This window comes from Eublepharis macularius, chromosome 3 (assembly GCF_028583425.1).
Source record: "Eublepharis macularius isolate TG4126 chromosome 3, MPM_Emac_v1.0, whole genome shotgun sequence".
NCBI classification, from domain to species: domain Eukaryota; kingdom Metazoa; phylum Chordata; class Lepidosauria; order Squamata; family Eublepharidae; genus Eublepharis; species Eublepharis macularius.
This window is the reverse complement of record NC_072792.1, coordinates 172,682,668-172,697,190: the sequence shown is the minus strand read 5'-3', so window position 1 is coordinate 172,697,190 and position 14,523 is coordinate 172,682,668. Positions and strand designations below refer to the sequence as shown.

At 43.5% G+C, this 14,523-nt stretch overlaps 1 protein-coding gene across 4 annotated transcripts in view; it reads left to right on the top strand.

Annotated features, from left to right (window-relative positions):
* The window catches only part of TMEM135 (transmembrane protein 135), a 221,081-nt gene extending 207,248 nt beyond the window's left edge, over positions 1 to 13,833 (top strand). For all 4 annotated transcript variants that reach the window (XM_054974255.1, XM_054974253.1, XM_054974256.1 and 1 more), the window contains 6 exons: positions 1,642 to 1,809; positions 3,421 to 3,484; positions 4,334 to 4,410; positions 8,597 to 8,695; positions 9,881 to 9,948; positions 12,105 to 13,833. In XM_054974255.1, the coding sequence (XP_054830230.1) occupies positions 1,642 to 1,809; positions 3,421 to 3,484; positions 4,334 to 4,410; positions 8,597 to 8,695; positions 9,881 to 9,948; positions 12,105 to 12,243 (615 nt within the window). In that variant the 3' untranslated portion in view covers positions 12,244 to 13,833. The remainder of the gene's footprint in view (positions 1 to 1,641; positions 1,810 to 3,420; positions 3,485 to 4,333; positions 4,411 to 8,596; positions 8,696 to 9,880; positions 9,949 to 12,104) is intronic.
* The last annotated feature ends 690 nt before the right edge of the window (positions 13,834 to 14,523 follow it).

The following is a 14,523-nucleotide window of genomic DNA, read 5'->3' as shown; positions in this document are numbered from 1 at the left end:
TCAGCTGGAAACTCTTCCTGTATTCTTAGCTTTTATGCTGATGTCTCCAAAGCCCTAAAGAGTGTGTGTTGCAAATTGAAATAAATCTGTTGTTATGAGCAATGGCCAACAGTTCAGCAAGCAGCTTTCCTTTTGTGCTTTCGTCACCAGAACAGGAGCGGAGTTTGTTAAGTGGCCGCAAAAGGAGCCCAGGGGCTGAACATTCTGGAAACTGAATATAGCTCCTTGAGATTCATACTTTATGAACAACACTTGTTGAGGTTTTGTTTTGTTTTTGAGCTCCAGCAGAAATTCTTCCAGATGTTTTGAGCGTGAGGTGTCGGGCTTTTCCTGCCACATTGTTTTCCTTTCTGTACCACTGCTGAGTTGGGAAGACCGATGATCCACCGGAATGATCTTAAGAAACAAAGCAGAGCTAAATAGTGGCTAAGTAGACTTCTGTTTTAATTGAACAAATGCTATTTTAACGGAACATGTTTCCATAGAACTGTCCATCTCCCCAGCTATGACTAAGAGCCAAGCTACAAGTGACACCTGACACAGGTTGGACACTTGTCAGCTTCCCTCAAGTTTTGATGGGGAATGTAGGCATCCTGGTCTTGCATCTGTAATGGAGAGCCAAGCTGTAAAGCCAGGACGCCTACATTTCCCATCAAAACTTGAGGGAAGCTGACAAGTGTCCAACCTGTGTAAGGCGTCACTTGTAGCTTGGCTCTAAGAGGAACATGGCTAACTACACTTGTTCGGACAGGGTAGCAAAAGAGAGGGAGGACTATACGATGTGCTTTATTATTCAAAAAGGTTTTCTACTTAGATGGGAGGGCTGTATTGTAGGGAGGAGATATCAGATGTTTCACTAATGAATTAGGGACCATAGACTTCACCACTATGTTACTTTACATACTATCTGTTGCTTTTAAATATGTGCTCCTACGTGCTACCTATGCTTCATGTTGTCTAACGTCAGCCCTACAATTCAGCATTTTTTCAACTCTGTATTGGATTCTTGCTAATGCTATGTCTTGTGAACTTGAATTTATTTGTCCTATGGCATTGTTTATGGAAATGTCCTTGCTATCAACTGTACTAATCTCACACTGTGTAATCTGCCTTGAGTCTCAGTGAGAAAGGCGAACTATACATGACATAAATAAAATAAAAAAATAAAATAAAAAAATTTAAAGCTTCAGAGGAAAGGACTCGGGAACACAAGAAAGCCTGCAGATGATATAGGGAATAATTTCATTTGTGCTCAGGCTCCACTAGTCAGCATAAGAAGGGACGCCTGCAGCTGCCCGTGTAAGATCAATGGGAAGGAAGAGATCTAGTCCATATTTGATTTAAGGGGCCTGCTCAAAGAAGACCCCAAATGTGAGTTAGGTAAGAATTAGAAGGAAGTGCACTCCACTCTTCCCCTAGCAACAGTTTGGGGTCTCTTCGGGAAACCCGTCATCGTCCTCTTAAATGGTTTCAAAGGAAAAATCAAAATGAAAACTTGGTTTCTAAGATGTGCAGTGCAGGCCTTTTCCAGGGGTTTTTGGTTTTATGGCGAGGTTTATTGGTGGAGCTCCTCAAGACAGCTGCCTCCCCCTCCCCTCCCCGTCCTTTTGCCTTCCCTCACGTTCTTAATATCTTCTCTAGGGCTTCATTAGGATGTTTAGCGTCGGTTACTTGATCCAGTGTTGCCTTCGAATCCCGTCAGCATTCCGGCATCTGTTTACAAAACCTTCCCGGCTGCTCTCGCTCTTCTACAACAAAGAAAATTTCCAGCTTGGGGCTTTTCTGGGGTCATTTGTCAGTATATACAAAGTAAGTTTCTCAAGTGCTGAAAAGTTTTTTTTTTTAAATGGTATTAAATTATTCTAAAGTTACTCTTTCCCAGCAGCTGTACTGTTGAATGTGCATCCGCCGTGCCTCAGGGCTGGAGCCCAATACCTTTCACTTGCACACATGTTAATCATCTTCCTTGTAAAATATAATCATTCGCATGAGATTCCAAGCTACTTTTTTACGGGACTGGGAGCAGCAAGGAACAGTTTCCTTTTTCAGTGAGTTGAAGTTAGTCACTTGAAGATTAGTCACAATTTACATACCCTTTTTTGTAGAGGGGGAGAAACCCCACCTGACTTTAGGGCCTCGGTACATGTCACCATTTTTGCTCAGTCTCCGTGAACCATATGTGCTTGCTGGGAACTCAGTTCCCATGTCCAATTTTGACCAGGACTGCAGGGAAAAGGGGCATTAGCCTCCCCCTCCATTTTCCCAACCTGAAATGGCCTCAGTGGGGTGCTGATTGCTTCATTGGGGGGTCCACAAGTACTGGTGGGGTGCCAGTGGGGCAAACAGCCCTTCCCTGGAGGCACAAGCATCTTTTCCCTGCACACCACCAGAGGCGAGTTCCCAGTGGGGAACTCACAAATGCGTGTCTGACTGATATTTCCATGCCCAAACCAAGGACTGTATCAACTTGCTTGCAGAAGCACTCTAACCATTTTGGAATTACATTGCTTTGTTAACCTATGAAAAATTACAGGGTGGGACAGAATTCTGGACTGGATGCTTCCCTACATAAAAGCTCCCTGCATTTAGAAAACCAGCACATGAGGGAGGAAGTTTTCCATGTTGGTGTGATAGCTTATTCTATGCATGAAGTTTCTCATTCATGGAACTTTCAAAACTATGAACTCCCACATGCATACCTCTGTTCTGTGCATGTGGAAAATAAATTCTGTATGTTGACAATTTTTACGTAGGCATAAGGCTGCTTCTAGGCGATTCGGAATGTATCCTCTAGTTGAAGGGACTGCTAAGACACCAGTGGGCTTCAGCAAAAAGAGGCTTGGGTAAAATATTATGAACCATTGAATAATTGTGTAATAGGACATATCCAAGAAGCGAAGAAGGTGACAAAATTTGTATTGTTGAAGGCTTTCACGGCCGGAGAACGATGGTTGTTGTGGGTTTTCCGGGCTGTATTGCCGTGGTCTTGGCATTGTAGTTCCTGACGTTTCGCCACCAGCTGTGGCTGGATGCCAGCCACAGCTGCTGGCGAAATGTCAGGAACTACAATGCCAAGACCACGGCAATACAGCCCGGAAAACCCACAACAACCATCGTGACAAAATTTGTTTTTGTTTTTAAAAAGATTTGGGATAGTTTTGTTTGCTTTTCCTGGGGTTTTGCACTCCTGTTTAAGAATGACCATTAATGTCCATCACCCAAAATATATATACTGGGGGATGGATATTAGATTAGTAATATATATATTACTGTTGAGCAGCTATTAAATAGATCCTCAGAGCTGGAGCTGTAATTATAGTTATTCTGTTTATACATGATTAATTTATAGAGAACTTTCTTTTCGGACCGTAGCACTGTGTCATGTAACAAAATTTACTGTGTTTATCTTACAAAATACAGGGTACAAGCTGCTTCTTGCGCTGGGTACGGAACTTGGATGATGAACTACATGCACTTATCGCTGGTAATTCTGTGTGTTGCAAGGAAAATTATTTCACCTAGAGTTTTAAACAATTCATATCACATACCCTTATGCAGCAAAGGAGACCAAATAATTCCCTATTGCGGTCTTCTAATGCCCAGGACTAGTATTTTTTTCTCCTCTGTCTGCACGTTAGAAGGATCCTGGCTCCAGACCAGAGACACCAAGATCATACTCATTTTAAATATTTTAACGTTTAAAATATTTTTAAAATCTGTTGTTCACCACCTTGGGGACCCTATTTCTAGATGTACTTGATACAGATTGTAGTAATCTCATACTGTGTAATCCACCTTGAGTCTCAATGAGAAAGGCGGACTATAAATGACATAAATAAATAAATAAATATTTCGGTGGAAAGGCGGCATAAAAATGCTTTAAATAAATAAAATATTTAGAATTTCTGGTGTTATTTTGGGGCAGTGCAACAATAAGAAAGTGTGAGCCATTTGATGGCTTAGCTGATGTGATGCCATAGAACGGCTCTAAACATTCTGGAGGCAGAGGGAATGAAGCTGTCAGGAACAGAATGTGTGCTCCTGTGATCAGTGCTGGCTGAAAGTTTGGCTGGGGAGAATGCTCTCACAGGCCACAGGGACAAGAGAAACTGGATAGGGTTGGCTGGAAGTCCAAGGTGTTGGCCAGGATCCAAGGAAATAGCTTAGAGTGGAAATATGAAATTGAAGAGAGAGCGGGCACTGCCACAAGTATTAGGTGTGGGAGACAGGTGGTGGGTCAGAAGAGGTGCTGGTCAGTTCTCACTTTATTTGGGTATCACAGCTACAGTTTTGCAGAAGCAGAAACATGACTGGCTCTTTCTTGCTGACGCAGGGTCCTTGGCAGGAGTTTCGATGATGTTTTACAAGAGTACTACCATCTCCATGTACCTCGCTTCCAAACTAGTGGAGGTATGTTTGACATATTTGTTTATTCCTGTATCAAACCGTGTATATCTTGCCTTTGTCCTCCTCGAAGTGGTGAAAAAGCATATGGCTGTGCGTGTCAGTGGGAGATGGTCTCTGATGATACTTACTGAGGCAGAGGAAGAAAACCAACTTTGCTGGTATCCACGGGAATGGCAGATATGATGGCATCTCACCCAGTCATTGTGTTCTAAGTCAGTTGTGGGCAATGGGTTGAAATTAAATCAAAAGAGTTTTCAGCTAAAGATTAGGAAGAACTTCCTGACAGTTAGAGGGGCCGCTCAGTGGAACAGGCTTCCCCGGGAGGTGGTGGGCTCTCCTTCTTCGGAGGTTTTTAAGTAGAGGCTAGATGGCCATCTGACAGCACTGCTGACTCTGTGAACCTGGGCAGATCATGAGGGGGAGAGCAGGATGGGTAGCATCAGTGCTTAGTTCTTCTTACACGCCCAGGGTAATGCCTATTGCCACTTTGGGTTCAGGAAACAATTTCCCCCAGGCCAGGAATCCTGGTGGTGTTTTGCTATCTTCTGGGCATGGAGCGGGGGGGGGGGGGGTAGTTGTGAATTTCCTGCATTGTACCAGGGGTTAGACTAGATGATCCTGGAGGTACCTTCCAATTCTGTGATTCTCACTGGCAGCCCTTGAAGCCCTGCCCCAGATTTTTGTACCTCCTCATCTTCACCTGAGAGGGCTCCCTCTTCCACCTATCACATAGTAAGGAACTTCTTCAAAGCGCCTACTTGGTCAGAAGTGGGCTGCCCACCCTTCTGGCCCTTCAGGCACAACCCTTCAGGCACAACGATAAGGTCCTGCGATATTACAGGATGGAGCCTTCTGTTGCCACAGAAGGCTCCATCCTGTAATATTGCAGGAGCTTCTCGTGCCTGAAGGGTTGTGCTGGCTAGGGAAAAGGCCATTCTGCTCCCTGGCTTCCTACTCCGTAGTAAACACAGGATGCTCCAGCAGCACCAGTCCAGTGATCTGGACCCTCTTTGGTTAATGTGCTGGGGGAAAGACTTTCATGTCATAGCAAGGGTACAGTCCAGTAGTACCTATAAGACTTAACAAAATTTGTGGTAGGGGATGAGCTTCCATGAGTCACAGCTCACTTCTTCAGATACCTGAAGACTCATGAAAGCTCATACCCTCCCACAAATTTTGTTAGTCTTTAAGGTGCTTCTGGACTCTTGCTCTTTTCTGGTGCTACGGACAGACTAACACGGCTACCCATCTTGATCTGTCTCCATGGATAGCAAGGGTGGGCAGCCCTGAACGACTTAGATATGGAGGCTCCTCTCAGCATGTGGATGCTGGGCTTCCTTGGGCTAGGAGGCTCAGCTCATTCCACGGCTGTACTAAAAGCTTTTTTTTAACCTTTTCATCCATTTAATGAAATGAACATTTTGTATACCATTCAAATCGACGTCAAGGACTTTTCCAGGAGGCCTTTTGAGCTTGCCTGGCCATGCAGATCGTGGAAACTGTGAGGCTGCTGAAGGTCCCACAATCACATCATCTCAACCAGGCCTTAGGACAGGTTTCCCCAACATGGCGCCCATGGGCACCATGGCATCTGTCAGTACTTCCCTTGGTCTGTGCAAAGCTTTGCAGAAAGTGGGTGGGGCCATTGTAAAACAGCTTGTTATTGGCTGCCTCCCTTCAAATAAAAAGGGGGTTCCACTTCTTAGAACTTACGAGGAGGGAAGTTTTCCGTTTGGTTTTACCTCCTGTGGCAGCTGTGTGAGGGTTGTGTTCACCACCCCCCTCTCCAAACTCCGAAGGTGCCCACAGATTCTGAAAGCTTGGAGACAGTCGGGCCCTACCCATGCGGCTGTACTCCAGCTCTCTCTCTTTTTTAACCACAAAATGTAACCTTCCATTTTGGAATTACTAAACAAAATTACAAGTTTTTAAATTGTCTTGGTCACTCAACACTTTAAAAAATAGTTTATCCCTAGAGAAAATTTTTGCCTCGGCTACTTCACAGGTGACCCTTGTTCAGAAAGCATCCTTTCCCAAGCACCCACGCATGCTCTTGGTTTGGTGCTAAGAAGGACCGGCTGCTCTTGATGTGAAAATCTTATCTGTGGCACGGTGGGGTCATGAAAGGAGGTAGGCCAGTCTTGCCACAGAAATGTACGGCACCTGTTACTCCCAGATCACATCTGCACAATTGGTTGGAAAAGAGCGAGAAGTTTTGGCTTACTTTTGTGAAGGGATGTAGAGGATCCTGCATTGTGCAGTAGAAAAATAGATGCACCCCCCCAAAAACACACACACACACTTTTTGCATCTTACCTGCAGATATTTTACAGGAAAGCTGACCTTGGAGGTTGCAGTTTCTTCGAGAAAAGCAGTCGTGGGAGCAGAACAGTATTGCTATGTGTTCTCTCTCTCTTTTTTTAACCAAACAAGAATGTTTATTTAGGTGAAATTCGAAAGAGCAAGTCAAGCTGCAAGGTTTCTCCCACATGTTATTTTTTCCTCTGAGGGCAAAATGATAGCGACCGAAACATGCGGCGATAATATTTCCTCCGTCAATTTGTCTTCTGCCTCTTGTACCTTTTCATTTTCTTAGAGGCTCACAAATTGACTCGTGGATGCGGTTGTTTCCAGACTTGCTGTATAAAACAACTGTGTCCCTGGTTCTTTCTGGAGTTTACTCTGGGGCACTGGGGCAGTGGTGAAGCTCTGCACGGGGTACCCCATTGGGCCAGCAAGGACCAACTGGCCAGCAAGTCACGTGATATTTAGACGAGAGGAAACGTGGGTGAAAATAAACTTGGAATGTTTCCTCTCCCCACCCCATGCAAGAAACTTTGTAGAACTGTAACTTTATTTGATGTTATTGTATTTAAAAGAGGCATTATGTCAGAAACACGGACCACTTGTTATACTCTGAGGCCCTCAACTGTCCTCTTCAGGAAGTGAATATAACACCAGCTGAAGATCTGGTCACTCAAAAGAACTGCAGACAGGAAAGAATCATAAGAAACAGAAATCCCTCTCTCAGGTTCCAAGGTGCTGGCCACAAAGTCAGGATTCTTATGCCCAAAGAGAGCACGTGCTGGAGGGTCTTGATTGGAACTTGGGGTGTGCCATATGGCCCTGAAGTACAGTCCTGGCCACACCTAATGCCTAAATTCACACCTCTAAAGAAAATAAATTAAATGGTTTAATAAAGTCACGTGAGGCTTACATACCCCTGAGTCTCTCAAATCTGGGTTGTAGTGAGTTTTTTTTTTTTAATAGAAGGTTTGGTAAGAATTTTAGAAATTGCATTCCATTTTTTAAATGCAGGCTAGGTAGGAGAACGGATAGTGGTATTCTTTTGAATTTATGATCTCGTTTACATATTGTGGTGTTTCCTGTATTATCGTGATTCTGGTTATTTAACCTGTTCAAAGTTAACCAGAGTGTTTTTAAATAAAGTTATTACAGGACACACCATTGGCTGAGATATGGGGTTTTCACCAAGACCTGGAATAAACTAACGCCTCTCTTCAGTCAGGAGGCAGAACAATCACTGAAGAGACTCGTTCTTCTTCCTACAGTTTCGTGGTTTAGTGGTTAACGTGTGGCGTTAAAACAGTCAGAGACTTTTGGTTTCCACATGCCTGTTTTAAGCCATCTCCCCCTCCACTGGTGGTAGTAACTCCGCAAGACTACCGTTCTAATCCCTTCACAGAAATACCCTCCTGAAAATTTCCATTTTGTGAAGTGGTATAAGTGTGGGGGCCTTTCTGACCTGCTCTGGCAGGCTGTTCTACACAGCAAAAGAGACCTCGGCGGGCCATGTGTGGTGTTCTAATTGTGGGTCAAGCATCCTGATGGATGTCCTGAGAAAATGAGATTTGCACCTCCTCCTTGATGGAAGATGGGCCCTGGCCTTGAATACTTGTCTTGTGATTTAACACTCTTTGACCAGGGGAATGAGGGGTTGGCACCAAATGGCGGCCGCTGCTTCTCTTTTCCGGGACCAAAGTATTGTACCTGCCTACCTTTCTTTGTTGCATCTCCTGTCTTTTTGGAAACTCATTCAGCTTGTGTTTCTTTCTTTCTTTCTTTCTTTCTTTCTTTCTTTCTTTCTTTCTTTCTTTCTTTCTTTCTTTCTTTCTTTCTTTCTTTCTTTCTTTCTTTCTTTCTTTCTTTCTTTCTTTCTTTCAAACAGGCCATGTATTTCAAAGGCATTGAAGCTGGAAAGGTTCCCTATTTCCCTCATGCAGACAGTGTCATCTATGCTGTATCCACGGCGATCTGCTTCCAAGCTGTAAGTGTTTGGTCTTCTGTTGGAAATCATGCCTAAAACTGATTAACTGCAGTAGAGCAAAAGGAAGATTTCTGTGGCAAAGAGAGTTAAAAACCAGAAGAAACCGTTTCCAGTCCCACTTTAACAAGTATCTGCTCACGTGAGCAGCCAACTCAGGCAAGCTCACCTCATCTCTTTTCTGCATTAGTGGTAATTCTCAGCTCACAGAAGGCACACGTGATGCCGTGCAAGTTGCTTGCTTGTACGTTCCATGGCATTGCTCCATATGAGCAGTGATTTGCAGAAAGGGTGTCCCTGTAGCATGAGCAGAACCTACTCTGTGCATCTGTGGCCCAAACAGTATGTTTCATCCACCGCCAGGGTTTCTGGCGCCCGCGGTGATCCCTATGTGCATGTGCGCCCCAGGACTGTGTGATGACGTCCTCGTGATGATGTCATCACGCAGCAAAAGCCGGGCCCATTGGCTGGTGGGAGACTGGGGCAGAGCGTGGAGGCTGCCCGCGCTCTGCATGCCACCCCGGCTGCCTGCTGTGCCTGGCCCGCGGCTGCTGCGCTCAGCCAGGGGCATGTGGCAGTGGCGGCAGCGTGGGGCTGGCCAGCTGTAGCAGCCACGGGCCAGGCACGCCAGCTCCGTGGCGTGCGCCTCCACCCTTGGCACCCCCTCCAGTGCCCGCAGCGCCTGCCTCACTGCCTCAATGGTGGCGCCGCCCCTGGTTTCATCTATCACATGATTACCAGTGGGGACTGATAATACATATTACAGCTGTGAGTTCCCTGTGGCAACTCAATTCAGAAGCATTGCAAGGGGCTGATGCAGATTGGAAACATGGCATGGGAGAAGGAGGAGGAACTCCTTCCCCCTCCCACCTGCCATTTTCCTAACCCCAATGGCCCCATCCTGGTGGGGGCTGCACAGGTCCTGAATTCTGAACATGCCATCTCCAAACAGGCAAGTAATGACCCTCTGGAGCCATTTTGGTCAGGAAAATGGCAGTGTGGGGGGGAAATGCATGTAGACAGTTGGTACTTACTAACCTTTACCAGGGGTACTTTGGCTTTATGTGTGCAACAGTGTTTTAGGAATAAAGGTTTATTCTGAGAAGTGGGAATAAGAATTTTAGGCAGATAGCTGTTTGACCATGGTGTCTCTAGCTGTTGAAACTAAAGTCAGAATTCTTGTGCTAGGCTGTGATGGAAGTTCAGAACCTGAGACCCTCATACTGGAAATTCCTATTACGGTTAACAAAGGGCAGGTGAGTAACTGAAAGTGATTTCAATTGCTTAGTGGTACTTCTGCAAGAAGGGTGCTTGTACTTTCTCACATTTTTGTTATGAATAAAGGCCAAGTTGGATGAATGAGAAGATCTAATATATTTTGTATTGGCAGTATTATCAAAATTATAGGAGTTTAATGGAAATTCCTTCCACCAGATACTCCCTTTACATTTCCCAAGCTTCTGCTTATGTCTCAGGGCTTTATTTCCCTGTCTGTTTGCAACAACTTTTTCTTAAGTCAGTGAATAAATAGGCGCTTGCTTTGCATAAGCCACAAAGCTTATTAGTTTTGTGCTGGAAACAAAACTGTCTGTGGCTGTGTTTCTACACACCTTAATCTGCATTGCAAGTTATGTTATGGTCTGCCTTAAAAAAAAGAACAAGACCGTAAAATTTTTGTGATATTGGTGCAAAGACCAATCACACCGAAGAAACAAGGTAAAAATAATGCAGTGATTGGCATCCAGGTGTTTCATTTTCTGTATTATATTGTTTAGTAATTGTATTACATCGTTCACCAGTTACATTGGTGTACAAAAATGTGTATGATTTTAAAATATAAAAGGGTGGAGGTGGAGGAGCGTACAGTCAGCAGACAAGCTTGCCAGATCACTGACATGAGGGGGGGGGGGGAATTAATTTAGTTGGAAGGAGGTTTAGTGCGGTGTAGTAGTTAGAATCTATTATTAAGACCAGGGAGATACAGGTTCCAGTCTCCACTCGGTTACCGAACTGATTGTGCAATCTGGGTCTACTGACTTTAGTCTCACCTAATTTCAGTCACTGGGTTGTTGGGAAGATAAAAAGAGGAGGGGAGAACCATATACACCTCCCTGGGCTCCTTGGAGAAATTAATTGTAGTCGCCCGACTAGACTAGACTAGTCCAGTCTCACTAGAGCTTGCAAGCTAAGCAGAGTCAGCCATGGTCTCTATTTGGATAGGAGACTGCCAAGAAAGACCTGGGGTGCTATGCAGAGGAAGGCAATGGCAAACCACCTCTGCCCATCTTTTGCAGTGAGAACCCTATGAGTTGTCCATAAGTCAGATATGACTTGACAGTACTTATTTATTATTATATATATATATATATATATATATATATATATATATATATATATATATATATATATATATATATATATATATATATATATATATATATATAATGGATGCTGCAAGTTAAAAGGGGTAAAGGGAAGGAGAAATCATTTCTCAGACTACCCAAGAGCACTGTGGATAATAATGTGGTCGGATTATTACCTGGTGTAGCAGCACATGGCCTGCCACCCCTTATGTGGTAGAGTGTACCCTCAAGTCATAGCTGACTTATGGTGACCCCTGGTGGGGTTTTTAAGGCAAGAACCTAACAGAGGTGGCTTGCCATTGCCTGCCTCTGCAACCCTGGTCTTTGTTGGAGGTCTCCTGTTCAATTACTAACCAAGGCCGACCCTGCTTAACTTCCAAGATCTGACGAGAACAGGCTCACCTGGGTTATCCAGGTCAGGGCGCCACCCCTTATAGCTGTTGAAAAATGAACTATTGATGGGGGGGGGAGAGATGAGGAACAAAATAAGGGCGTAGTTCAGAAAAGACCTTCCTGATGTGCACGGATGACCCGCATAAACTAATCCTAGCAGCAAAAAAAGCAGATCATAGTTTTGAAAGGGTTGCTACAAACACACTTTTAATTTGTGATGGATACTGCTGTGTTAGCCCGCAAGATAAACAGCTCCCCAAATGCATCTAGTGATAACTTTTTTCCCTAGTACATTTGGACAACAAAGAGAACACATTCAGGTAGCACAGACCGCTTCTCCTAGAACCATTCTGTGGAGATCAGAAGCTTGCTACTTTGATTGTAGCTAGTTTGATGATCGTCTGGACCTTTTTGGACATCAGGACTGAATGTTTATAAAACACCAAACAGCTCTTGCAAGTCCATAGTAAAGTATACCTTAACAGAGGGAACTTTTAACACAGGACTGTCACGCAGCACCCAGGAACTGGATTTGGTCGTGTTTCTGACTTGAGAATTGTTTAGGAATGGAATGATGGTTAAGTGACCAACTTCTTGCCAGTTTGCTAATACGGTAGCAGGCTAATTTCATTTAACTGAATCTTTTCATTTTCCAGGTTTGCCGTGATGAATAGAAAAGTTTTAGATGCGTTCGGTACTGAAGCTTCTATGCATTTCAAGGATTTCGTACCTAAACTTGACCCAAGATATACTATTGAGCCTCCAGAGCTACCGGTTGAACGGTCTTGGAAGTGATACATTACCCGGTGAATAAGCCTGACCTGAACCGTTCAATTAATTGTAATGGTCAAGTGTACGGAAGAAGGCTTGTGTTTTGCTTCAGTATTGTTTCACTGAGTTGTTTCTTACCGATCAAAACATACCGAAGCTGTAGCAAGGCATGAGCTTTAGTTCTGCCCCTCCCTTAGTAGGAAAACAACACTGGATCACTGTGATTGATTGACAAGCTAGTAGATTTTTGAAAGAATTATGTATCGTTGAATTAATATATCAAAAAAGAAAAGGAGTACCTGAGTGTGCTTAAAATCAAAATAACACTTTTTCCAGAACAATTCATTTTAATCCATTCCAGTAGGTAACTTAAAAAAAAAATAAGAATATTTTTGCATTTAGAAAATTAAAAGGGACGTTGAATATATATATATATAATTGGTTATTGCTATGAATTTTATTTTAAAAATCAAATAGTAGTGGGGAAAGGTTTTTTTTCTAAGTTCCAGATAGTATTGTTGAGGGCAGTAGGGAGAATGTCGTTTATGTTTTTATCCAGTTGCTGTAAAATGTTTAAAGAGCCAACACCTAGTATTCTGTTTATGACTGCACTGTTTATGTCTGGAATGGGCTTTGGCAAACTGCCTGCCAAGAGCAACTACTTTTCTCCTAAATCCAGTTTCTCACCTGGAATTCCACTAAAATGGAAGAAACGCTGAAACCTGAAACCTTGGTAACAAAAGTTTTGAAACATTGGCATGGACACCTGCAAAAAACAAGATCACCCTAGGAGGGAATATAGCATTTCATAAGACGAAGGAAGTCTCAAAAATACTGGATCATTTTAAGTGCAAAAAAATGTACATACAAAGGACTTGAGAAAAGGAATGTGCCCTTGAATATGGAACTGACTGGATTTGGTACGCCGGTATCTGGCGGCCTTCAAAAGGAATCAAAGCCCCGCAGTCCAACAGGTGAAGCAAAACAGATTGATTAGTTAACAGCACTGACGCTCTTTACTTCTGTCAATATTGTCCCTCGTTGAATTGTTTTTGAAATTGCATAGCAGATACACAGCAGCCATATGTATAGACCAAGAGGGCAAAGAGACCTTCTGCTCAAAACCCATTTTTCTGTGTCTCTGCTGGGTCCCAATGACAGCTGGATGTTCTAATACCCTTTGAACAACGGGCTCAGTTACAGCCGTGCACAAACTGCAAAAAGAGACTTTGCAAGGTTTTTTTGCTTGTCTGTTTACGGGAGAAGAAATTTGATTTTAAGTTTGGATCCATCCATTATGCCAAAAAAATAAATAAATCCTCCTTCTGAAATGTCTGTGATTGAAAATATCAGAAAGACTGGGTACATTGTTCAGATTCTGATTTAATTGCTGTAAGTTATTTTTTCCAATTATGTGTGTATATAGATAGATTATATATATAATATATATCTATATAACGGAATCTTTTTCCGGACACTGTAACAATGAAGTTTATATTGAAGCAGCAGCGGTAGCATAATGCTTTTATTAGGACCAATGAAAAAGTCGGGGAGTTGTGAGCAGCTGATTTGTGAGGGTTTTTTACTAGTCCCAATAAAGGTACCGTGATGCTGTCGAATGTGTTTTTTTTCCCAAATGGACCAACACAGCCGCCTGTATTTTTTATGCCTGCTTTGCAGAATGTCCCATGTGAGTTTTAAGAGAGTTCCATCCGTACTCATTAAATGCTACGTTTGGGGTTTATTTCTCATACCAGGTTTGCCGAACTCTCGTGAAAACATATCTGCCCTTGTGAAGGGGGTGGAGAAGTCTGTTTTATTTGATGTTTAACAACATAGCACCAATGCTTCAACTGCCAGTGATTGCTTGTAGCGGAGCCATTCAAAAGTTGGTCGCTACACGTTCAAATTGCTTCACTTTTCTCACAGGTCACAAGCGGTTGGCAAATCGTCTGGCCGGAATGTTGGTTGCTGAGATTCACCGGCTGAAAGGGTGCCTTCCAAGGGCCATGTTGGACTCAGAGACTTGTCCCACCCCATTTCTGGGGTAGGATAATGCCCAGGCCAATGAAGCTTGGAGATATATTTGTGGAAACTCTGTACCAATCCCTCCACCATCCCAATGATAAGCAACATTTGGGAAGGAGGGTAAGGGTACTTATAACAGCTACATTCACAAACATCAGTAGTCCCCATTAGGGGTGTGCACCCGCTTTAGATTTACCCAAGGGTAAGTAATGCAACGCAAACAGCTAGAAAAGTGCTGTGGCTGCTGCCGCTTTGCCTGAAGCTTCCCAAAGCAAT